A 25,607-nucleotide genomic window follows, 5' to 3' on the forward strand; every position below is an offset into this window, starting at 1 on the left:
CCCTATCTGATCAATAACTAAGCTTGTGCTGATAAAAAGAGAGGGCCATTTAAAAAATGGAAATGGTTGGGAGGAAGGGGTATAATGTTTCAGTCCTTTCTCATGGTCAAAGAAAAAATGAGTATTAAGTTTTCTTAGAAACTGAAAATGAAGAAAAAGACCCAACAAAGCAGCACTAATATAGAGATTTTATTTAAATTGTATCGAGTTTTTACAGCACATTGCATGTTTGTCACAACGCAACTGCACAGTTTGGATTTTTGGCCACATCATGTCACTTACACCCACAAGAGCTCTGAAAGGAGTATTTGATGAATACATCTGAGCTGAGAGCCCAGAGTCTCTCTCCAAGGCCATGCAGTATGTTCACTGATGGGACAGCCCCTCAAAACAGCCACACAAAGTAGACAGATACAGTCTCCTCAAACGTTGCCAATCGAAGTGCAGTGAAAGTCAAGTTAATTAAAAAGCCACTCACAACTGGCAGTAAATTTTAATGACTGAGAAAATGCTTAGAAGAATTTTATGTATCGAGACAAGGAATAGTTTGTTATTTTTTCAATGATCTCAGGAATTTCCCGGACACAAAATCTCCATTATTCAACTCCATTTAAACGAAAAAAAGTTCCGCTAGACTGACCTAGATACGCCAAAACTTTTTAGGTTACATCCATGGCAAGTATAAAAGCACAGATGCTTCTCAGTAGGGCTAAAGAAAAGGTCAGGACAAATAACAGTTCTTGTTCTAAATGCAGATCCTAGTTATTTTCGAATGAAAATTTTTTTTCTAGGAAGAAGCATGAACAAGTAGTAGTTAGACGGCTACCATAATTTTAAAACAGGGTAAGCCTAAGGGTAATTTACCTTCCATACACCAACGAATTAAGTAAAATATATAAGGAAATCCTAGTGGTTTCATTATAGGTCAAGGAGACTGTATCTGTCCCAACCACAGTACATGGCTATATCACTGTATCTTTTGGTTAAGTGCCACTGGTACATATTAAGATGGAAAAACAAAAACAAAAACAAAAAAAAACCCTTTGGTCCAAATGGACGCATTTTCTCTCCCAATTTTGGTATCGAGGCTTTATTCTCTTCTGTTTGGGTTCCATTGTTAAGTGCACAGAAATAGACAGCAGCATTTGTACTGAAACCCTCACATACCAAACAGCGTATTCTAGGAGGTAAAAACCAAACACTAGATTCTACCCTCAAGGTGTCAAGTGTTCAGGATAAGAAGCAGTGTGACCCAGAGGAGGCAGCAGCCAAGGGAAAGAGGACATGTGGGAAGAGGGCAATGGAACAACAACCAAAATAAACAGTGTTTTATTTTCATGCCAGGAGAGGATCAAGGTGTAGCTCCTGTGTTAGCACCAGGACAACTAGGAAAAGTCAGGCGCAAAGGGTAGGGCACAATCAGCAAATATTTCACAAGGATAATTTCTGCTTTTCCCTTCTCATTCTTCACAGTGCATACCTCGAAAGCTGCCACTGAGTAACAAAGACTCCTGCCTTCACAGCTCAAAGTAACTGATTTCTGCCAGGACTGAACGTCAGCAGAGTTTTCCTCTGCTCCCAAAAAGGTCTCACTCCCTAAAACTGTCCCCCTAAACTGAATATTCACTGATGCTGGCTGATGAGCCAAGTGAAAAATACAGCAAAACCTCCACTTGCTGAACCAGTCTTTAAACCAAACTCCACAGAAAGACAGAGCTAATGCAACTAGAGGGAGTGCCTCTAAGGACTGAGCCTTCATGCACAGACACAGAGCACAGAGGTACAGGGTATAGTTCATTTCAAATAGGATAGGAATTCCTATCTTATATACTATAATCTGCCTTTTTCAAGGTGGAGGAGAGATGGATCTGGTTATCATTTGGAGTTTGGTTATACATATGCCTTTCTATTGCTGTTTGGGGCACACATCACCAGGCAGTATCTATGAAATCATCATCTTGTGACCCCAGGAGAAAGAAACTGGAGCCACCAACTCAACGTTAAGCTTCCAGACTCTGGGTCTGGATCAGGACCATTACCCCAAGGTAAGGGTCTCACCAGTAGAGGACCTCCTGCCAAATTGGAATTCCTCTGCTCCAGTCTCATGGTACCAAGGAGGATTTCTCAAGACTGTATCTTTGAGCTCTGTGATTCATGAGCCACACCAAGGAACCTTCAAAACTACACCTGAAGCAGATCCTCCCTTCAAACCTGCTAAAACTGGACAGGTCTTCTCCTCTGGCATTCAACTGGAAGCTGTGGCAATGGGTTTCTTCAGATGTTGGCTCATGAGTTCCCTGGCCCGAGATACTTGGATATGTTCGTAACATGAGTTACAGACGAGAACTGGATCATAGAGTTGTTGATCAGGAATGGGCAACTTCAGGTGGCAGCAGCCAGCACAAAATACATTCCCACAATTTCTGCCAAAGCACAAAGAGGGGAGAGTTCATCAGAAATGCCGATATACTGGGAACGAATGATACTCTGAAAGGCCTTACATGAGTAAAGAAAAAGTTGGGGGAAAACAAAAATAGTTCCTATTAAGATATCTCCATTTTCAGGTTAATTCAGTTTAGTTCATAACTATGTCCCTCAGTAGGCTTTACGAGCCATACTGAATCATAGGCAACATCTTACCTGCAATGGTGTCTGCGTTTGGCCAACCAGAATTCACAGTCACAATTATAGCAATGTGATGCCATATGGTCTGGAACCCAGCGAGTCACCTAACAGAAGGCAAAAGGAAAAATCCCAGGTCCTTGTCAACAGAGTGGAAAAGCAACACTGCAACAAGGAAAGCATCCCAGAAGAAAATGACAAGGCCTAGGCAGCTACTACTGCCCTACAGAGAGACTCGGCTGGGGAAGAACAGGTCAGTCATCTCTGAGAAGTATGAGAACTCACTGGCTTGCAAAAGGACCTGCCACATATTTGCCTGGACATACCTCAGTCTCTTTCTTATCAACAGGTTCCCAGCTTGCTTCTGAAAGGCAGTCTTCACTGTGATCAGAACCAAAATCTTCTGTATCACTGCCATCTGACTCCTTCAAACACGTCTAAAGGAAAAGCAAAGGCATCACCACCATCATCTTCATCAGCGCTAACATTCATTGTTTACTATGCATCAGGCACTGTTTCTAAGTGCATCACATGCGTGACCTTATTTAACTCCTCACAACAATCTTATGATGTATGCTATTATTATCCTCATTTTACAAATAAGGAAACGAAGCCATAGAGAGAGTTAAGAGCTAATAGGTAGTAAACGTGGGATTTGGACCTAGCGTCTGGCTTCAGACTCAAGCTCTTTTTTTTTTTTTTTTTTTTTTTTTTGTGGTACGCGGGCCTCTCACTGTCGTGGCCTCTCCCGCTGCGGAGCACAGGCTCCGGACGCGCAGGCTCAGCGGCCATGGCTCACGGGCCCAGCCGCTCCGTGGCATGTGGGATCTTCCCGGAGCAGGGCACGAACCCGTGTCCCCTGCATCGGCAGATGGACTCTCAACCACTGCGCCACCTGGGAAGCCCCCAGACCCATGCTCTTAACCAATATGCTCCATCACAGTATGGAAAGAATATTTCTCCTGTTACATTCTAAATCGCAAACTACAGCCCACAGGCCAATTTGGCCCACTGCCTGTTTTTGTAAGTCAAGTTGGAAGACAGCCACGCTCAATTCATTTACACATGGTCATTATGGCTGCTTCTGTGTAAGACAGAAGAGCCTAGTAGCTGCAAAAGAGACTATATGTCTCACAAAGCCTGAAGTATTTACTGTCTGGCTCTTTACCAAACAAATTTGCTGACTCCTGTTCTAAACCATCACCCTGAATAGTAAGAAGTTGTTAGCCCTGACCATCCCACCAGCAGAGGAGTGGGCAGCAGGCAAGGGGGAATGTCCTAGAGCTGGCTTCTAGAAGCTCCCCGAGGGCTGCTGTGCCAGAACCCAAGGCCTCCTGACCCAGTGAAGCCTAGATAGTCCTCATCACCTCTCACCTGGCTGATTCCAAAACATCCTAACCAGCCTCCCCATCTGGGTTTCATCTGCTTGACACGCTGTTGCTAGGGTAGTAGCACTCTTTTTAGTACTCAATTGTTTTTTTTTTAGCCGTGCCATTCGAAGTCCCTCTAGGGTAGTACTCTTAAATGCAAATCTGATCATGTGACTCACTAGCCAAAACTTTTATTGCCTTGAGGGTAGAATCCACACAACACAGGCACTCAGGCTGACCTTTCTAATCCCTTTCCACTTCCCAAGGTCACCTCCCGCCACACTACCAACTCCCTCCCTCACAGTCCCAGCACAAGTGTGCGCGCATGCACACACGCGTGTGCAAACACACACACACCCCTTTATTCAAGCCATACCGCTGGAGTACCTATTGCCTCCATGCTTCTGCAAATGGTATTTCTTTTTCACTCTCTACATGGCTAAAAGCGACACATTCTTCAGCACTCGGCTCAAGCATTAGCTTCTCAGGAGAGACTTCCCCGAAATTTGACTCCACCCAGGCCCCCAACACCTGATGCTTCCCTCAACACTTAAGAACAGCATTCTAACTGTCTACTTGTCTCTCCCAATAGACTGTGAGCTCCTTGCGAGCAGGGACTACGTCTTTCATCCTACAGCCCAACCCCCTAACTCTGGCACACAGCAAGTACCCAATGAATGGATATGGAATGGGTGAAAGGCTGGACGGAAGGACAGAATGAGTGGCTGCGTGGCAGTAGGCGAGTACTTACAAAATCATCCTCGTAGTCCATGGGGGGCTCTGCTGGAGGGGCGCAGCAGTGGCGGATATCCAGCCTCATCTGAAGCTCACGCACCTGTCGACGTAGCTGTTCCACCTCTTGCTTGTACCCCGCTTCAATCTGCCGTAATCTATGCTGGATCACATCCGTGGGAAAGGGGAGTCCATCGTCATCCAGGTAGAGAGGAGGCACTGGAGAAGGGCAGCTTAGGGGAACAGGCTTCGTGCTGGAGACCTGCTTTGGGTGACCAGACAACCACATCTGGTTGTTTTTTCCTCCTGGACCAGTACAGTGTCCATTGGAATGAGTAGAACAGACCGGTGACCTCACCCCTTCTCTCTGAGCCCACTGTCCCCCGAAGCAAGACCCTGTTGCCCGCATCTGCTTACTGCTCGACCTCTTGCTACAACAGCCGTAGGAAAGCAGCCGCCGAGGGGTGGTCTCCCCACTCGGGAATGAAGTCACCATCCCTTGGAAGCTGTCCCAGTTGGACCCTAAGAAAGAGAACTCACTGATCTGGCTCTGAGAAATTGGCTTTCGGGCCAGTTCCAATGGCACCTTTCCAAAGCGAGGGTTTTCCAATAACTGCCCATTCCTATTATTCCCTCTTTTGCCCATGTCTTCTTCCCCCTGAATCAGATCTGGCACAGAACCGGGCTGTTCCTGGTGGGAGACACTTGCCACAGACCCTGGGGGGTCTTGGTTGAGAAAGTCGGTGCTTGGGTCTGGAGGAATTCGGCAGGTAGCACTCAGTGGGTTGCAAAGGGTGCCCAGACCGTGAGTTGCAGCACCTCTGGAGGGCACACCTAGCACAGAGTCTAGCTGGGCCTGCTCGGGGGCACCTGTGAGGGAGTCCTGGGAAGACTCAGGAAAATCACAAGTTCCATCACGCTTGTTGGAAACAACTTTAGAGAGTGCTCGGACAGCTGCTTTTTCAGGACAATGTTCAGGTGGCTCCTCTGTGCCATCTAAAGTCCTACCCAGCTCATCCTGGGCAGGAGGGTCTGGAGCTGGTGCCTTAGTCTCTTCTAGGACTTTGAACTCAGGATCAGAGGTGCTGCTCTTCGTTTCCTGGGGCACTGCAGCATTAAGCAGCCTGTAACTTGGAGAAGAGCTTCTGTGACTCTTGAAAGGTTTATTGCTCAAGTAGTCTTTCTGGCTGCTGGGCAGAGACGGAGGAAGAGCCATTTCTCCTACAGTCTGCTGAAGACCTCCTAGCCCAGATTCCACGAAGGTTGCCTCTGATCCCTCAGGATTGCCATGCCAGGGCTCCAGGCCTGCTCTGGCCTCCTGACAGCGGTTATTCAGGTTGGGGTCACTGGACGTGCGCGTCAGGGGGCTGCTTGTGTCACAGGCAGAAAGAAGATCATCCACAGATCTCGTTTTAGGTAATCTGGAATGACAACACACCACCTCCAGGTCAGGAGCTGAGCTACCTCCATATACAGGAATTGGGTCATCAAAGCAATCAAAGCCAGAGTTCACAAGAAATAACAACATTTAAGATTACAGATGACCAATGTGCACTGCAAAGAGTCTGCTCTGCAAAGAGTGGAGGACATGAACTCCGGAACCCAGTCTCTGTCCTCAGCTTTCATCAGTCTCACCCCACACAGTCTCCCTGGCAATCTCAACCACTCCCGTGGCTTCAACTGCCTTCTAAGCTGATGCCTTCCCAATCTACCCTTCAGGCCAGGACTACATCTCGGCCTCACACCTAATGTCCAACCGCCTCTATCACACATGGCAAGACAGAAAGAAGGTGGGTTCTGGAGCTTGACGATGCTGGCTCTGACGCTGATTAGCGATGTGACTACAAGTAAGCTATTTAACCTCTCAGACACTTGGTTTCTCTCCTCCATAAAATGACAATAAATTACCTTGCAGAGATGCTACGAGGATTCAAAATATAGGCAACCAACCGCAAACTAATTAAGACTACACTCACAGGACTTCCCCAGCGGCCCAGTGGTTAAGACTCCGCGCTTCCACTGCAGGGGGCCCAAGTTCGATCTCTGGTTGGGGAACTAAGATCCCACCCACATGCCGCAGGGTGCGGCCAAAATAAATAAATACATACATAAAGGCTACACTCACGACTCCTCATTTTTACAGCTTTCCTTATTATAAATTATCCCTCCATCACAGGAGTAACCAGCACAGCTTTTTACAACCACTTAGTGGCCGCGTGCTCCTATGAGTCCCAAGTCAGCACGGAAACTTCCCCTCGTGTACAGCACGCAAAGTTCTAGAGGCATTCTGGCACACCAAAGGGGTAACAGACATTTGCAAGAATGACCGCCCTAATTTTTAAAGTTCTAAAGTCCTTGGAGCAACAAAACTTGAGGGAAATTTGCCAGGAAACAGTGGAGACTTCGCTGGACTCCTATTTTCAGACGCCTCAGTCAGCCCAGCCCACACTGAAAAATCCCTCAAAGGTGCAGTTACAACAGAGCTAGCTGATTTTTTTTAAGTGTTTGGTTTTTGAAACTTATTAATACTTCTTTAAAAGTATTCTTGTGTTTGATTTTACTTTCGTGATCAATGTGTGTTTGTGTGGTAACAAATTCCAGGAAGGCAATGACAACAGTTACAATTACAGTCTCTGGAGTCCCACAGCAAGAGCTTGAATCTCACAGCTTGGCAACTTGTTAATTTTTTTCTTTTTTTTTTTTTTTTGTTTTACTTTTTACTATGGAAACTTTCAAACATACAAAATAAGTAGAGAGAAGAGTGTGAAGAAATCCAGTGTACTCTTTATCCAGATTCACCAATAGCAACAGCCTGCAGTCGCCCACAGCTGACGCCTATGTGGACCGAAGGTCTAATTAATAATGCTGGTAGAGACAATCATGCCTGAGGAGTTTGGAACCACGAGAGAGCTCATCCAGCTAATGTGGTCAGGGAAGGCTACACAGACAGAGGAGGATCTGAGCTGGGGAGAGAAGAATGGGTTGTTGCACTTTAATGGAAGAAGAGGAAAGAGAGCAGGACGTTTCTGATCTAGGGAAAGGTAGAACCGAAGGTGAGTCAGGTCAGCTGTTAGAGAAACCATTTCCTTTAAAACCCTTATACAACTACTCCTCTAAATCCAACCCTATCTCGAACTGCCTGCAGCATACCTCCTGTGTGCTGTCAAAATATTTCAGTCCCAACCTGCCGGTATCTCCTCCTTCTCCCTGAACTGACGCATCTTCTCAACTTTTCAGTGTCTATAGGTGGTACTAATATCCTCCTCCTGGTTTCTAAGCTCAGAGACTTGGGACCTTTTTTTTTTTTTTGCGGTACGCGGGCCTCTCACTGTTGTGGCCTCTCCCGTTGCAGAGCACAGCCTCCGGACGCGCAGGCTCAGCAGCCATGGCCCACGGGCCCAGCCGCTATGCGGCACGTGGGATCTTCCCGGACCAGGGCATGAACCCGTGTCCCCTGCATCGGCAGGCGGACTCTCAACCACTGCGCCACCAGGGAAGCCCTGGGACCTGTCTTTGACTGACCTCTTTACTCTTCACTTCCACCCTTCAATGTTCAGGCAACTCCACAGAGTGCTAATGACTTCTCAACAACGTCTGAATTTAATCCTTTCTCTTTTCCAAGGACTCTTCCTTTCATATCTGAATTACAACAGTGCTGGCTGGTCTCTGTGCCTCCAACTACATTGCTCACTGATTAATTCTTGAAAAATCCCATTGTTACCAGGTCACAATGACTTACTATTGACAACTGAATCAAAATAAACTACTCAGGGGCTTCTCTGGTGGCGCAGTGGTTAAGAATCTGCCTGCTAATGCACGGGACACAGCTTCGAGCCCTGGTCCGGGAAGATCGCACATGCCACGGAGCAACTAAGCCCGTATGCCACAACTACTGAGCCTGCGCTCTAGAGCCCACGAGCCACAACTACTGAGCCCGTACGCCACAACTACTGAAACTCACGTGCCTAGAGCCCGTGCTCCTCAACAAGAGAAGCCACCGCAATGAGAAGCCCACGCACCACAACAAAGAATAGCCCCCGCTCACCACAACTAGAGAAAGCCCACACACAGCAACAAAGACCCAATGAAGCCAAAAATAAATAAATAAAATAAATTTATAAAAAACAAAATTAACTCCTCAGTATAAAAGCCCTCAATGAACTATCCTGTTTATTTCTTTCTATTCCTCAAAATACCTCTTCCCAAACCCTGCCAGCTCCAGAGAGGTGGTTCTTCTTTTTAAAAAAATTAGAAACTCTCTCATGCTTCTAATTCTTTTGGACCCCTCTCCACTAACCTTGTTACCAAGCTCATAACTCCCATTATTCCATTCATTTGTTTGTTCATTTAAGCATTTACTAAATCACCTATTATGTGCCAGGCCCTGAGCCAGGCACTAGGGACAGTAAAAAGCCATGGTTCCTGCCTGGTCTTCCACGAAAACGTCTCTGAGTAAACAGTCACCCTATGACCCCTTTCTTACTTCTCATTTCTCTAGTAGCTTTGAACAAGACACATTCTTATTCGCTTAGATGCTAACTTAGAATTGTTCTCTAATTGTCCTATGCCTGATCTTACAGCTTTTTAAAGGTATCTTATAGGATCAATATCTTCTATGTCTTTGGTACAGCCCATAAAACCCAGTACAGTACTAGGCAACTTGTAGTATTTAAGAGACATTTATTGGTTTGAAAACTTAGGTATTGATTTAAGGCCATGGTTGTTAAATGGGTCACATAACTTATTAAGAATCTGATAAAAAGTTATGGCCCCTCTCCCTAGAAAAGCAAACTTATGAACCTATACCCAAATTCTGCATAGTTTGTGGAAAGAGAAAAATCACAGAATTCCTGAAGCCTATCCATAGGCCCCTGACAACGGACACAGCTCCAAAGACCCTAAAACTAGTAACTTGGGGGTTGGGGGTTTTTGTTTTCCTTTATAATATTCAACCAATTATGTAAGTTATATTTTAATTTTAAAAACCTTCCACCAGTAAACAAAGATCAAAGTTAGAAATGCACATATGCTTCGAACCAGGCATTTTCATTTCTAAGAATTTATCTGGCAGAAACACCAGCACAAAAGCAAAGGTATACATATACGGTAACACTACTGAACTGTATACTTAAAAATGGTTTAGGGGACTTCCCTGGTGGCGCAGTGGTTAAGAATTCACCTGCCAATGCAGGGGACACGGGTTCGATCCCTGGTCCAGGAAGATCCCACATGCTGCAGAGCAACTAAGCCCATGCGAAACAACTACTGAGCCCATGCGCCACAACTACTGAAGCCTGCACACCTAGAGCCCCGTGCTCCACAACAAGAGAAGCCACCGCAATGAGAAGCCCTCACACCGCAACGAAGAGTAGCCCCCGCTCGCCGCAACTAGAGAAAGCCCGCATGCAGCAATGAAGACCCAACACAGCCAAAAATCAAGAAAATTTTTTTTAAAAAATGGTTTTGATGGTAAATATTGTATGTATTTTACAAAAAAAATTTTTAAAGATATACATATAAGGATGTTAACTAAAACACCCCTTATAATGATTAAAAAATGGGATAAACCTAAATGACCAATTGAAAACTGGTTTTATAAATTTTGATGCACTCTAATTTTGGACTACTATGCAGCCGCTAAAAACAATACAGCAGCTTTATGTGTGCTGTCATGGGTGACATCCTGACACACAGTGGGGAAAACAATTTGCAGAACGGTACGCAAAATATGATTGGTTTTGGATTTAAAAAATGTTTCTACACGAGATTGTGAGAGTGGCTGTATCAGTGTAGAGATCAACATCTGGAAGTGCACGCACCAAAGCGCCAGCTGTAGACACCTGTGGGGACAGGGAACAGGGAGGCAGAACTGCCATTTTCTACTGTTATACTGCTTGGCTCTTTTTAAAAACAAAGAACAGATATTACTCTTATAACTTAACCAATCTCCATTCTACTTCCCCCCAAATATTCAGCCAGAATATAACTTTAACTTTTATGTCTCCCTTTAAATTCTGAGGGAGTAATGTAAAGGCTGTTCTCTTTCTGGGAACCCATTTCTCTGGAAGCTAATGCTGGACATAGCAAAGGTTATTACTAAGATAGCAAGGTTCCCACGCCAGTGAACATCGATCAAGACCATTCCCACAAGTCTTCCTGAAATAGTCCTTTCTGTTCTGTTCTCCTCTCCCCTGGGTCTGTCACAAAGGGTAATAGCAGCTTGGAAAAAAGGTAACCACTCTTACCTTAAGGACGGACCTTGGGAACATACAGAGTGCCCTCCAAGCTAACTACGAGTCTTGGGCCAAGTTTGGCCTTCAACTGGCTCAAGAGGTTGCTTTAAAATATCTCATAAAAGGAAAAGAACAGCATTTAGGCAAGACACAAAGCAGTTGCTGCCTCCCTAGGGGAGAGAGGAGAGAGCAAAAAGGGCTCTTCTTACCTGTCCAGAGAGCGGCCAGAGAACTCCTGGCTCTGAGCCACCGGGGAAAGGTAGAGGTCCATGCTCTCCTCCCCGAGTGTGCATGGAGATGACGCTGGCAAGTAAACAGCTGTCCAGAGGTGCAGCGCCCGGACGTGACACACGGGGTGCAGGACCTAGGGAAGCAGCCCCGTACGTGGGTTCTGTGAGATGTTTCAGGGCCCCCTTCCTTCCTAAGCCTCTGGGCCCGAGTCCTTCCCGCTGACTCGGCCTTTTCTCCCTGTAGGTCCCCAAGACGCACCTACGGGATAAGGGTGCGGACTTACCATTTCTGAGCCTGATGTGTAGAGGAAGTTGTGGAAGTTCTTATTGCCAGCTCGCAGAAGGGCCCACACGGAGCAGGTTCGCTTGTAGATGTTGCGCTTCTCTCGCTCACAGGGGTTGTTGGCCAGGAACGTGCCGTAGAGACAGGAGTACGTGTGCTGCACCAGCTTTACCTAGACGGCCAAGACAGCTTGCACCGGGCCTGGGCTGCCGGCCCCCACCCTGGCCTCAGGCTCACGGACTTACCAGGAACGCTTCATTAAACTCAAACAGGCAGGGAAACTGCTTGAGCAACTGGTGAACAGAATCGAGCCACTGGAGGAACACAGGGCACTGCTCGTTCTGGTCCTCTGCGTTCTCCTGGTGGCCGCAGCGGTCTCCAAACTTGTGCCCAAAATCCAGCCAGTCAGATTCTACTAACACTTGGAAACCCTGCAACAAAGAGGAGGTTCAAGTATAGGGTCTCTCTGGGAAGGCTACTGTGCTCCTTCCAGGGATGCCTGAAGCAGGGGGCTGGCAGCTTCAGAGAAGAACATGCCCAAACCTAGAAGAGGACTTAAAGCCACCAGTGTCCTCTATGGAAAGATCCCCCAAACGGATCCAGAGGGCCTAGTACCTTCCCCAAACGCCCCCTTTCCCTCTGCTCTTTCCCACCCAACCCCTCCGAATACCTCCAACGTCCTGTAATACGGGTCCAGTAGTATTTTGGCCAGGGCTACGATCTGCGGCGTCCGGTCCCAGCCATCTGAGCAGTGCACCAGCACAGGCCGGCCCTCCCGGTCTACTGTATTAGCCACGAGCACAGCTGCCTTCAGCATCACCGACAGGTGCTGCAGCCATTTGGTGCTCTCCAGAGCCGACAACCAGCTACAAGAGAGCAGAGGTCACATCTGTCACTAAGGGCGCCAAGGCTACAACAGTCTCTCCGCCACCCACGGCCAGCCACACCTTAACACAGTCCCCAGTGAGAGCTGAAGCTAAGAGGCCCAGCCCATGGCCTTTCTGCCAAGAGGTGTCTAGCAAGAAGGTAGGGAAAATGGGACCTGGGGTGGACAAGACAGTCTTTGGATCAACAGAGGAATTTGGAAGCATCACACGCACATCTAGAAGCCACTTTCTCTCCCCAGTTCTCTGCGTCCTTGAGGACAACTCATCAAAACAGAAGGAACCCAGTGTCCTGTGGCCGTTCCAAAGCGTTGGCTGAGAAGTGGAAGAAGTGTTCTTGGAACTAGCCCATTGCACCTAGGCCCTCGGGTTTCCTGTGTCTCACACTCCCCAACTCCCCACCAGACCTTCCAAGCACGAGAAGTACTGGGTAAGGGATGAAACTGGAGGGTGGATGGAATCAGAACAGGGAACACCTACTTGCTGGGATCGGGCATCTGGCTACACACAGCGCGGAGGTACTGGAAGCTGTTCCGGATGGCATGGATGTTGGCCATTCCCATGAACACGACCTCACAGTTGGGGTAGTACTCTGCACACATAAGAGGAGAGTGGAGCATAAGAGCGTGTTCTGGAAACAGGCATCCAGGACGAGAGCAGCCCAGTGGGCAAAGCTTCCCTGCAGGGCAGAGCACTCCAGGACGGGGACTCGATACACTCTGGAGATCTCAATACCCTTTTCCCTCCGGGTGCTCAAGTGCCGTAAGCTAATAGTGATGACGATAACCTCAATGACAACGATGCTCGAGGACTACTAGTAATGACGACATATAGTAAATCCTCAACAAACAGTAGCTGCCCTGTGCCAGTAACTTTATATATGTAACCTCTCTATCGCCCAACAACTTTGCAAGGCCTGTTTCAGCCCCACTTTACAGATGAGAAAGTCAAACTCAGACAGATTAAGCAATTTAAGCATAGTCCTAGCCATTGAGTGGCAGAGTCCTGATCCCAGGCCAGGTTTGTTTGGCTCTTTCCACCACACAAGCTGTCCCCAAAGCCACCAGAGCACAGGCTGGCTGCAGTCACTGAGGTAACAGCAATACCTTCACATTCACAACCTCCACCCTTGGCCCGGTTGGCCACCGCCGCTGTGTAGGATCGGGCGTCCAGAATCAGCAGCTTCTGGGGGGCAGCTGTGCTCTCCACTCCGGAGCATGCAGTCAGGGAGGAATCTAAACACACACACAGCAGGGAGAGGACCCTGGGTCAGCCATCTGCCCAGGCGCACCCCACCCTGGGGCACTCCCTTTGATGAGACCCCTCACACGCCATCACCTTTTCGTCCCCACCGAAAGACAGGGACCCAGACACCTTGTGTGTTGTCGTCTTCATCCCACCCTCTCACTTGGAGCCCAGGAGGCCAAGGTGGGAGCCTAGTCCCCAGGGGGCCGACACCACCCACACCTTACCGAAGTCAGCGTCACATGCCTCGCCGGCATCACTATTCCCGGTGCTGACAGAGCCCCCAGTGGTCCTTGTCCCTGGGTCCAGGGCACAGGCTTTAGCAATGGACGTGACTAAGTACTCATCATCGGCATTGCGCCAGCCCCACCAGCTGATCTCGGGCTGGCTGCAGCGGGCAATAGCAGCCCCGTTGCGTAGGTGTCTGATAAAACAGAAGAAACCATCAGGCCCTTGGCCTTCACAGCCCACAGAGGCCCACTGCTGAGACCCCAGGGGGCCAGACCAAGACCTCCAGAGTGAACAGGGGCCACCAGATCATCCAGGCTATGATAACAGCAACCAAAAGCCCTTAACATCTCAAGACGGCTTTACAGTTTACAAAGCACTGTCACACATATTTCTCAAATGCGCTGTGTATTCCCAAGGTGACCTTGACTCATCAAATCTGCACAGCACCTGCTCCAGGTACAGACACCCAGCAGGAGAACAAGCCTGGGCCCAGAGCATGAACAACTCCAAACCTCATGGCTACTACCTGCCTCACAAATGTTTTTTTGTAAAGAACCAGGCAATAAATTTTCATCTTTGGGAGTCACAGCCAATCTCTGTTGCACATTCTTCTCTCTGTGTTTTCTTTTTTTAAATAACCTTTTAAAAATGTAAAAACCGGGACTTCCCTGGTGGCGCAGTGGTTAAGAATCCGCCTGTCAATGCAGGGGACACAGGTTCGAGCCCTGGTCTGGGAAGATCCCACATGCCACAGAGCAACTAAGCCCGTGCGCCACAACTACTGAGCCTGCGCTCTAGAGCCCACGAGCCACAACTACTGAAGCCCGCGCACCTAGAGCCCGTGCTCTGCAACAAGAGAAGCCACGACAATGAGAAGCCTGTGCAGTAGCCCCCGCTCGCCACAACTAGAGAAAGCCTGTGCGCAGCAACGAAGACCCAATGCAGCCAAAAATAAATAATTTTTTTAAAAAATGTAAAAACCATTCACAGCTCACAGGCTATACACAGAACAGGATACAGGCCGGATTTGGTTCACAGGCCATGGTTTGCCAACCCCTGTTCTAAAGCAATGTTTCACACACACACACACACACACACACGCAGGTCCTAAAAAGAAAGAAAGAAAAAAGAGAGAGAGAGAGAAAGGAAGGGAGGGAGGGAGGAAGGAAGAAAGGAAGAAAGAAAAATGTGTAAACTCCCCAAAAGCCTCGTCCTCAGGAGAAAGAAAACTGAAGCAGTTTTTCTTTTAAAATTATTTCATAGCCACTTCCCGGAAGAGTGTCAATTCCCAGTCAACCACACTGCCGCAGACCTCCACTTCTGACTCTCCTCACTGCACGAAAAGCATCCCCCCACTTCCCCGGCCCCCACCGCCTCACCTATACACAACCACAGGGACCCGCTTCCAGGAGCGGAAGGAAGCCACATTCTGCAGCTCTTTATCTGTGATCCACACGGGAACCAGCAGCTTCTGGGGGTAACTGGGGCACAATCTGAGAAGAGACCAGATGGGGTCATGGAGCTTGATTAAAGACCTGTGATCACAAGATCCCCAGGGATGGCCCTGTGGGCAGAGGGACCAGGAGCCCTCCTCCCCTCACAGAGCCAGGAGCTGTGCCCACCGTGCTTTATCCACACGGGGAGGAAGTCTGGGTCTGGACAGGTGTTCTGGTTCCCCACCCAAGACCCTCTCACTTGTAGTTGCTGTTGATATGCGAGACTCTCCAGACGTTCTGCAGGTCAAAGCCCATCCTCGCAAGCTCGGCCTCCTGCCGACATCGTATGTGCTCTCCTGCAACACAGCCCCCGTGCCTGTCAGCATCCAAGGGCACGGGGTCCAGGGCGGAGGAGGGGTGAGAAGCAAGAGACAAAAAGAAGTCTCCTAAAGAGAGCAGCCTGGCCTCACCTGGCTGACACAGGTGGGTGTGCTGGTCCTCCTCAGTCAGCCCCAGGCACCAGGCATGGTAGGCAAAGGCAAACAGGTCCTCAGGCTTCGCGGGTCTCGCCGTGGCCCGACTTAGCCGCGAGAGCCACTCTTGGCACTGCTTGAAAGTGGAGAAGTGGCACCTGCCAGGCAAGAAGCCACGAAGTGAGGCAAGAGGTGAGTGAACTCTGGGGCCATAAGGGTCAAAGACCCAGCCACAAAAAGGCTGTGGGGAGGGGAGACTGCAAAGCAGGAGGTAAGGCATGGGGACCCTGGGGAGGACCGGGGAGACTGGGCAACACCCAAGGGACATTGTCTTGCTGTGACAATTCTCTTCCCAAGAACTCTCGTCCTTGAGACGTAAGGATCCCCTCTAACAGGGCCCGACCATTTCTTGTATCAAATCTGAATGCTATCAGATCTGGCCCTGAATGTCTGCTACCCCTTGTGTCTTCTCCCATGACTCTCCAGCACAAACCTTCTGTTTCAGGGAGGAAGTCCTACCCATGTCATTCCTGTCTCCTTGGTTTTTCACTTCTGCTTAATAATGTCTCCTCTCAGCCTAGCCATGTCCTACTGATACTCTGAAGAAAGTTGCAGTCCCACCTCTTCCTGGAGGCCTTCCGAGCCTAACCCATTCCACAGACCCCTTCCTCTGTTATTCTTAGTATGCTGGGAGTATTAAACAGTAAGTTTTCCCAGAGCATATTGCCACAGGCTAAGTCTTCCTTTAGCAACTAGACTTTAATCTCCTTGAAGGGAAGGGCAATGCGGATTCCTGTTCTTAATGCCTACAGACCCGAGTACATGGCAGGCTCTAAACTGGGCATCTTTTTTTTTTTAATTAATTTTTATTGGCATATAGTTGATTTACAACATTGTGTTAGTTTCAGGTGTACAGAAAAGTGAATCAGTTATACATATACATATATCCACTTCTTTTTTAGATTCTATTCCCATATAGGTCATTACAGAATATTGAGTAGAGTTCCCTGTGCTATACAGTAGGTTCTTATTAGTCTGGGCATCCTTTTAATAATCCTTGGAGTGATTCCTCTTTCTCTCAAATCCAGTCTGTCAGCAAATCCTATCATCTCTACCTTCAAATATCTGACCACTTCTCACCATTTTGATTGCTACCAACCTGGACCAGCCACCATGATTTCTCACCTGGGTAACTGTAATAGCTTCTTAATTAGTCTCCAGTTTCTGCCCTAGCTTTTGTCCCCAACCTTCTTCCATCTTTTCTCAATACAGCAGCCAGAGTGATTCTATAACAGACCACGTCACTCCTTTGCTCAAAACCCTCCAGTGGTTTTCTCACTTCCCTCAAAGTAAAAACCAGTCATTATGACAGCCTGACACCCCTCTTACCTCTCAGATCTTGTATCCCACTATCATGACCCACTTGCCCTCCACTCCAGCCACACTAGCCTCTTTGCCATTCTTCCATTGTGCCAGGCTCATACCCACCTCAGGGCCTTTGCATGCACTGTCCCCTGTCTGCCACACTCTTCCCCCAAATACCCACATGGTCACTTTCTTCAAGTCTTGACTCAAATGTCACCTTTTCAGTGCAGGCTTCTCTGGTCACTTTGTTTAAACCTACAACCTTCACCCCCATAGCACTCCGTATCCCCTTTCCCTGCTTTATTTTTTAACTTTACATTACCATGATTTAACATATTTTACTTACTATTTACCACTCCTATCTCCCCACTGGAATATAAGCTCCATGAGGGCAGAAAATTGTGTGTTTGTTCCCCGCTGTATCCCCAGTGCTTAGAACAGTCTGGCATAGAGTAGAGTGCTCGATAAATACATGTTAAATGAATAAATAAATGAACCAACAACAATGTGAGTGCTCTGCACCAGACATCACCCTATGTGCTCTCAGATGCATCTTCTCATTTAATCCTTATGAAAACTCCGTGAGCATTATCCCCATTTCTTTAGGTCAAGACACTGTGGATCAGAAAATTGACCCCCCAACCCAGACAAGGTTTTCACTGTTTCTTCCAAATGGGGAAAGGGAGGCAGTATTTTTCCTTTCTTGCTCCAGAGAAACCCTGCAGCAGAGAGGTCTGGACAAGACTGGGGCCAGAGGACCTGAGCGAGGCTCCGTCGTTCTCACCTCACCACTTTGGAGTCCTTGCAGGCGATGTGCAACTGGAACATATCACGGCTCTCCACGCTGTCAATCATCCGGAGGGGGACCTGGAGAGGAAATGCAGACTGGCGCTCACATCCCCCCACTCCACATCACTGCTCATCCCCGCCCCCACCCAGATGCTGATGTATCAATAGAAGGAAGGAAACCAACATTTACTGTGGGCCTCCTAGGTGCCTGGTAACGGTGCTGGGTCCTCTACATATGTGACCCCAATTAATAATCACAAGAAACCACAAGGCAGGTGTTTTCACACCATATTATTAAGGAGGAAATTGCACCTCAGCTGGGTGATTGACCAAGGTCACACAGTTGGTAAGTGGCACTCTTCCAACAAAGCCACTGTGCCCCTAGCAACAGAGTGAGGGAAAGACAGAGAGGGGAAGGGAAAATTAAGTGAGAGAGACAGAAAGATAGACCTGCCGTTAGAGGAAGGACAATAAGAAAAAGAAGGGAACCCCAACTCTTTGGAAACATGATCAAGTGGAGCATTGGAGCAATCCCACCTTGAATTTCACAGGGATTCTGGCTTGGGTGTGGGAGAACAAGACAGAAACTCACGTTGATAACAGAATCCTTGAACTTGATATGCAGCCGGTAGTTGGAGATGGCAATGAGGGCATCGGCTGCGCGGCCCAGGAACTCCACTCCCTCACCCTGCAGCACTGTGAAGGGCACCTGCCGAGGGGCAGAGGGGCCCTCAGTCCAGAAGTCAGTCACCTCTCCATCCCCTCTCCAACCCCTGATCTGTAGGATCTCCTCTGGAAAAGCTGGGCCAAGGCAGGACAAAAGTTCTCTCCATGGTAACAGCACCAGACAACAGCTATACAGGAAAGCTGCCTTTCCTTCCCTGGGGCCAAAGTCTCCATAATGCACATACAGACAGGCTCCCCTCCCTCCAGAGACCAAGGAGCAGGAAGCCGGAGCTCCCACACTAGATCCCCTTGGAGATATTTGGGGTGCGGGAGGGAAGGGAGGGTGTTTTTTAACCAGGCAGGGAGCTCTACCCACCCTGGGCCCCCAACTCTTCCTTACCTGCAGATTCTCCTCCTCTTTCACTAGTTCCTTGGGGGGGAACAGATCCTTGGCTTGGATGTACTCCAGGCTGGGGGGCCCCTCCTCACCCTGTGGGGAAGGCCTCAGCCCTAAGTCACCAGGCTCCGCCTGGCCCATTAGGCCTCATTCTGCTCCCCTCCCCTCAATAAACCCACATATACCCCATACACACTTATAAAAGTTCTGGTCACCAGAGAATGGAAGAGAGACCTGGTTTGGTGGGAGGGGTGAAGTGGAGGGGGAACTCAATCCTCTCAAGCCTAAGAGAAGAGTAAGGTCCACAGAGTAACTGGGAATCTGCGCTCCTCAAAGAGGGAATCTCCTGTAGAGCCAAATTTCCCAAATGAAGGAGAGAAAATGAAGGAAAAGAAAGGCGAATGTAAGGGTAAGACAGAAGTGGGAATGGAAAGTGCTGCCCTGAGAAACAGGAACCAGGTGTGCAGTTGGTCACAGAGACAGGAGGGGACCCAGGCCCCTGAGGCCACCCCACTGAGGCTTCAATCTGGTGGGTGAAGGAGACAAAGAGGAGTGGGTCATGGGATTCAGTCCCAAGCCTCTAGAGGGCCTTCACGGATGCTTTCAAAAAGAGGATGTGCTTTGGAGCTGAGCTTCTCTTCCAGTTAGGCCCGCACTGCTAACAAGCTCCTGCCACCTGCCAAGCAACCTGCCTGACTGCTGATCTGAGGGGAACTCCTGAGGAATACCCACAGCAAGCAGAAGTAACTCCTTCCCAGCCACCAGGGAGGGAGGGGAGAAGAGGGGATCCACGTGCCCGGGAAGAACCAGGGGACCCAGGACAGCCAGGGGAGAGAGAGAGAGGAGGTCTGGCAGATATTGGGGGGGGGGGGAAGGGGATAGATAGGGATATCTGAGAGGACAGATGGGGGAAGCTGGGAAGGAGCATTAAACCAGAGGGGGAGGGGGAGTGGCCTGGGAATGATGCAGAGGTACGGAGGCCTGCAGAGGCAGAGAGGCAGGGAAGATGGAGAAGAGAGGCTGGCTGGGGGACAGTCAAGGAGAAAAGACAGGCGTGTCAGGTGAGGGATGGAGTGGTGGAAGGGGGAGGGGACTGGAGCCAGGGAAACAGCTCAGACATCCTGTGCTCCCCGACCAGCCCCCTAACATCCCAGACGGCCTACTAGCCACATCCCACATCCCCAAGCAAGGATGCAGCGGGTGGGCCCAAGATGGAGAGGCGGAGGTAAAGGGATGTACCCCTGCAGGGCGGGGCCTGAAGATCTGCAGTCAAGGGCAGCGGCTTCAGGGCTAAAATGATGGGTCACAGAATTCCAATCCCCGGCCTTCCACAATCCCCGGCACCCGAAGATTAAAGCAAGTCCAAGAAAGAAAAGGGATTATGTCCCTTCCCCTGCCAGGGCCCTTGGTAAGGGGGATGGGCTGAAATTCGGGATCTCAAGGGCTGGCCCTGGGAAGGGCGGCGGGTGCAGCCAGCGTCGGGGTCCCCGGCCCGCCGCAGGCGGGGCCGGCACTTACGAAGCAGCTGAGCATGGAGCAGGAGACGCGGGCGGTCAGGCTCATGGTCGCGGGCGGTCTGGGCCAGCGCACATGTCCCCGGAGCCGCTGCGCTGCCCGCCAGTCTCGGGCGTCCGCCGCATCCCGGCTGCGGGGCCGGCCAGGTGCAGCCGCTGCGGCCAGGAGGCGAGCGCGGGCGGCGGTGCTCGGCGCGCGCCTCTCCCCTCCTCTCCACAATGGAGCGAGCCCAGCTCCGCCCAGGCGAGGGGAGCTCCCCGACCTTGCCGCGCCGGGAAGGCGGGGGCGGGGCGGGTCCCCGGGCCCCGCCCACAGCCCCCTACTCCTCCCTCCCCACCACCCCTCCGCGGCGTGGGAGCGCGTCCTCGGCGGGCTCCTAGGGGCTCCCAGGAGTCTGGGCTGCGGGACTGCCCCGCCCCCCCCACGGCGTGGGAGGGGGCGGCAGGACCGCCTACATCTTTTCATTTCCCATCTTCCCACGTGAGCCACCCCACACCACTGTTTCAGACGTCTGTCCCCACGCCCTCCCCTCCTCTTTGAGTCCCCCCAGTGCCTGCTCGGATTCCCAGGATGAGGCTCACCTCCCTCCACCCGAGGCCCTTTCCAGTTTCTAGGCTTCCTCCTTTCCCTCCAAAACCACCACTCACCATTCCCCAGTCCATCAGTGTCCTCCAATCCCCTGACCTCACTAATCCCACTCCCTTTTTGCCCCTTAGAATGGACACTGGTCTAGTGCCAGTTTGGTCATTACACACTCCTGAGAGGGAAATTCTCTGGGTTTTTTATTCCAAGGTCCCTGCCCAGCCCTACTTCTTCAGCTCCTCCTCTCCCCTTGTTTCACATCCTGTGTCTTCTGGGTAAGAAAGTCCTTCTTGGAGAAAGAATTTCTTAGGCTTGGAAAGAGAAGTGCTGGAACTATAGACCACAGAAGCTATGCAAAAACAAAACTCATGGAGGAGGGAGGGAGTTGGGTAGAGGGCCAGAGAATAAGGGGCAGTGATAAGAGGCTCAAAATGTCACCAAGAGTCACAGAAGGAACCGTTTGGAACCCCACACTCCCTGTCCCTGGTAACTTTCAGAAACCAGGGCTTTTGTTTCGGTTTTGGTCTTGGGGCGGGGGGAGGGAGGAATAGGAGAAAAACCTGACATTTTATTAAGCGCCTACTATGAGCCGGACATGTTTCAAACATTATCTCACTAAAACCATTCAACTCCCAAAGAAATTAGACTTCAGGCTTACAGAGAAAGTATGCAATTCACCTAAAGTACTTAAGTGGTGGTGCTAGAATTCAAAATTAGACCAGGCTGACTTTTCATTGCATCACAGAAGAGAAAAAGGAAAGGGGCTATCAGTTGGTGGGGGTCAGGACCAGCAGGCTTTCTGAGAAGAGACCAGAACAATACTGCACACCCCACACACCCATGTGTCTGTGGAGGAAAAGAGCGAGTCCTCTCACCAACTGAATGCCTTGACCTGTCCCTAAGCACAGGGGACATGTGAAAGAAATAAAGAGATACAGCCAGAGCAAGGACCTGGTCTGGACCCAGGCTTGTAGCTCCCCACTCCCTTCTCATCTCACTGCTTCCTCCCAGCTCTCAGGGGTTAAGGGGTTCCCTGAACTTGGGGTGAAAGAAGGGCAGTTACAGTTAGTGGAAATTTTATGGGATCATTATAACACACACACACACACACACACATACACACACACACACACACACACACACACATACACACACACACCGCCCCCAGTGATATTCTGGGCACCTTGAGGGTGCTCTCCTGCTATATATTCAGTCAGCTGTTGCCTACAGTAGCTTAACAGACAGCAGGACCTTGGAGGTAGAGAAGCCCCACAGTTTTAGTGGAGTCGCTCCTGATACAGCACCCACAATATTCAAGGGACCCAGTAGGAAGTACAAGGATCTTGATATAAAGGAGCCCTTGCTTTTCAGACCAGAACAGAGAGCTTCACCCAGGGACCAGGAGAGGCAAGAGAAGGGCCATTATGAAGAGCTAAGGGAGCCAGTGGTAGTGTGGGGAAAGCATGGCATAGCACATACAGAAAAAGATGTCTAGAGGCTTCCCGTCCCCGTGCTGTATATTGGCTGATGTTTTGCAGCCTAAGGAAGCCCTAATTTATCTCCAGGGCAGATGAACCTGCTTAGTTGCTGAACAGAGTAGCCTGGAGCTCAAGGTCCAGGAGAGGCGGGCAGCTTCATGGAGAAAGACACAAGGATTACAGAAAACACAGTGGTCTGAGGAAAGCGTACTCACCATTCTACCGTGGTGAGGGTCCTGGCTACCTGCTTCTCACTGTAGAGCCCGAGAAACATAAGCATAAAGAGCAACATTAACATCACCATAGAATCAACAAATGCCACACATCTACTCCTGAACTTCCCCACAACTCTTATTTGCCTTCCTCGCAGAGCATCCAGCCTCTCCACAAGTCACCATGCTAGACAGAGGCAATGGGAGCTACGTGAGGAGAAGGCAATAAGCGACTCTGCAGGGCATGAAGGCAGCCATCAAGTTCTGGACCAGGACTCAAGAGTCCTGATTCCCAGTCCCAGAAAGAGAAGTAAAACACTCCAAACCCTGTTCTTTGTGGGAGAGCAAAAGAACTGCCAACTCTGAAGAGAGAGAGGCTGCCCAACCAGGGCTCACTTCTGGCCCTGGTGGGAACGTGAATCCACAAGAGCGCTCTGCCAGCCTCTGAGTCTGGGAGTAGCACCCACCTGACCTGTTTGCTGGGGGCAGAGTCCAGAGCAGAGGACAAGAGGGAGGGGACCACAACCTATGATCAGACGGCAGCAGGGCTGGACATGCCTTGCTGAGTGTACTTGACACCAAGTGGGGTGCAGGTTAGTGGGAGGAGGCCACACAACGGGGACAGAATCAGGCCAGTGCAGGCCTCAGAGTCAGTACCTGTCAAATGGGCCCAAGCAACAGAAATGTCAGGATGGGCCTCCTTGGCCCACTTAGGGAACCACTTAGGGAACCAGGCCCAGGTTTCACTGACATTTTTCTTTATGCCTGCTATCCGAGCTCAGGGGCAGTCCAGCAGTGCCCCGCAGAAGGCTGTGGGGATAAGAGTCTCCATCTGTGGCCCTACCTGCCTCCGTAATCACAGTCCACCCTCCCCATGGGCGAGCCAGCAGACTGCAAGCCAGAGGTGCTGCCTCACCGCCCACTGGCAAGCAGCCTCAGGGAAACGGAGAGAGGGAGAGACGAGGACAGGCCTGGGAGGCCCAGGGTTCCCGGACCTAGGTGATCTGGCCCCGGGGGGGGGGGGGGGGGGGGCGGGTCAGGCTGACAGGGGAGCCCAGGTACCCAGGTTCTAGGGGCGGAGCCTAAAGACTCGGAGGCGGAGCCCCGAATGACAGAAGGCGGGGCTCACGAAAGCCGGTGGGGCCGGGGCGGGGCCGGGCAAGACGCGGTCGTTGTGGCTCCCAAACTGGCAGTGCACGGGGCACGGTGACTCACCCAGGTGGCGTCCGCCCGACCCTCCGAGGCCGCGCTCTCACTACTTCCGTCTCCCGCAGCTGCGGAGGCCGCGCAGCTTCGACCCCACCACGGTGCCCCTCTCCCCAGCCAATCCTATCTCTGGCCTGTGCCCACCCTGGCCAATAGCCACACCAAGTCCCGCCCTGCCCCCCACCACGCAGCCGCCGCCCTCACTCTTCACGCCGCTCATTGGTCAAATTGGGCAGACGCCCTCCCAGCCTTTAGCCTATCGGGTGCCGGAAGACGAGACTGTACCTGGAGGGAGGAGGCGCGGCGCGGGAGAGGAGACGCGACCAATGGGAAATCACAGCGCGTCCCTGCGGTAGCCAATGGGAGAACAGTAAAAGGGGGGCCGCTAGCTAAGGCGCCAGGGGCCGGAAGTGGGGGCGGTCTGTCGCCTACTGGTAGCGCAATTGAAGGCGGGGCCTTGTAGGGACAGAGGCCTTACAGCCACTTCCGGTGACCACCCCGCCCCCGGGTTACTTCTCAAGTAGATCTCCGGTGGCACCTTAGTTTATTCATTTTCCGTTTTGGTTTCGCCGCGGTCATCCGTCCCAAAGCTGGAAGGGAGAGAAAGACCCCGAACGCTAAGAGAGGAGGGAGGGCTGGGCCTGAGGCTCCGTCTGGGTCTTCGACTGGCGCGGGGTGGGGGAGGGTTTCCCTTCTTCCGCACCTTGACGTGTTCCTCCAACCTTCACTTTTCATCCGCGAACCGACCCTGCTCTCCGTGACCTGAATGAACGGTGCCTTCAGTTTTGAGAAGACCTCTCACCTGAGAAATAGGACTGAGACTGCCACGAGCTAGCTGCGACCTTCTGGTCTGTAAAGGGTGTGGGGAATAGGACTCTCCCGACGATCTAGCTCTTCGCTCCTCCCTTCCTCTCTCCCACGGGGAGCCAGAGCAGGCAGCAGGGCGGTGGGTGGCCGCTGGAGGTCGCCGTAGCCCCGAGATACCACCAACCCGACAGAAATGGAGAACAGTTGATTCAGATTCTCAACCGATAGCTTCAGTTCAGGAGTGGGCCTGAATGCTTTAATAGCAGGCCCCAGGGCCATTATGTCCTCACATGTCTCTTTCTTATAGGACACTGGGACTTTTACTACATTTAGTAAATTCCAGGAAAACTGGAACCTTACCTGTGTTCAGTGCTTTAACTCCAAGGTTTAAAACAGTGTTTGTTGGGACGTCCCTGGTGGTGCAGTGGTTAAAAATCTGCCTGCCAATGCAGGGGACACGGTTCGAGCCCTGGTCTGGGAAGATCCCACATGCCGCGGAGCAGCTCAGCCTGTGAACCACAACTACTGGGCCTGCGCTCTAGAGCCTGCAAGCCACAACCACTGAGCCCATGTGCCACAACTACTGAAGCCCACGCGCCTAGAGCCTGTGCTCTGCAACAAGAGAAGCCACTGCAATGAGAAGCCCACGCACCGCAATGAAGAGCAGCCCCCTCTTGCTTCAACTAGAGAAAGCCCGCATGCAGCAACGAAGACCCAACGCAGCCAAAAATAAAATTAAATAATTAAATAATATAAAAATTAAAAAAGAAATAAAAGTGTCTGCAAACTAGCAGATGCTTAATAAATATTTGTTAAGTGAATTCTTCCAGGACGATGATTGTGCCCTATCC

At 50.5% G+C, this 25,607-nt stretch overlaps 1 protein-coding gene across 3 annotated transcripts; it reads right to left on the minus strand.

Moving 5' to 3' along the window:
* Positions 1-172: 172 nt before the first annotated feature.
* Positions 173-24,103, minus strand: MTMR4 (myotubularin related protein 4). 3 transcript variants are annotated; one of them, XM_079904434.1, is made up of 19 exons: positions 23,959-24,103; positions 22,747-22,785; positions 18,960-19,049; positions 18,486-18,602; positions 17,889-17,971; positions 15,737-15,897; positions 15,526-15,622; positions 15,210-15,323; positions 13,827-14,023; positions 13,461-13,589; positions 12,835-12,946; positions 12,141-12,336; positions 11,716-11,901; positions 11,472-11,642; positions 11,167-11,321; positions 4,744-6,145; positions 2,949-3,059; positions 2,641-2,729; positions 173-2,423 (listed from the first exon to the last, which is right to left on the minus strand). In XM_079904434.1, exons 2-19 carry the CDS (start codon positions 22,747-22,749, stop codon positions 2,246-2,248), a joined length of 3,591 nt encoding a protein of 1,196 aa, XP_079760560.1. In that variant the 5' UTR covers positions 22,750-22,785; positions 23,959-24,103; the 3' UTR covers positions 173-2,245. The 3 variants fall into 3 exon arrangements, with proteins under 3 accessions (XP_079760560.1, XP_079760561.1, XP_079760559.1); XM_079904435.1 differs by lacking the exon at positions 23,959-24,103 and adding an exon at positions 23,873-23,921; XM_079904433.1 differs by lacking the exons at positions 22,747-22,785; positions 23,959-24,103 and adding an exon at positions 20,475-20,941.
* Positions 24,104-25,607: the final 1,504 nt, after the last annotated feature.

Source organism: Stenella coeruleoalba (genome assembly GCF_951394435.1).
Source record: "Stenella coeruleoalba genome assembly, chromosome: 19".
Lineage (NCBI taxonomy): Eukaryota > Metazoa > Chordata > Mammalia > Artiodactyla > Delphinidae > Stenella > Stenella coeruleoalba.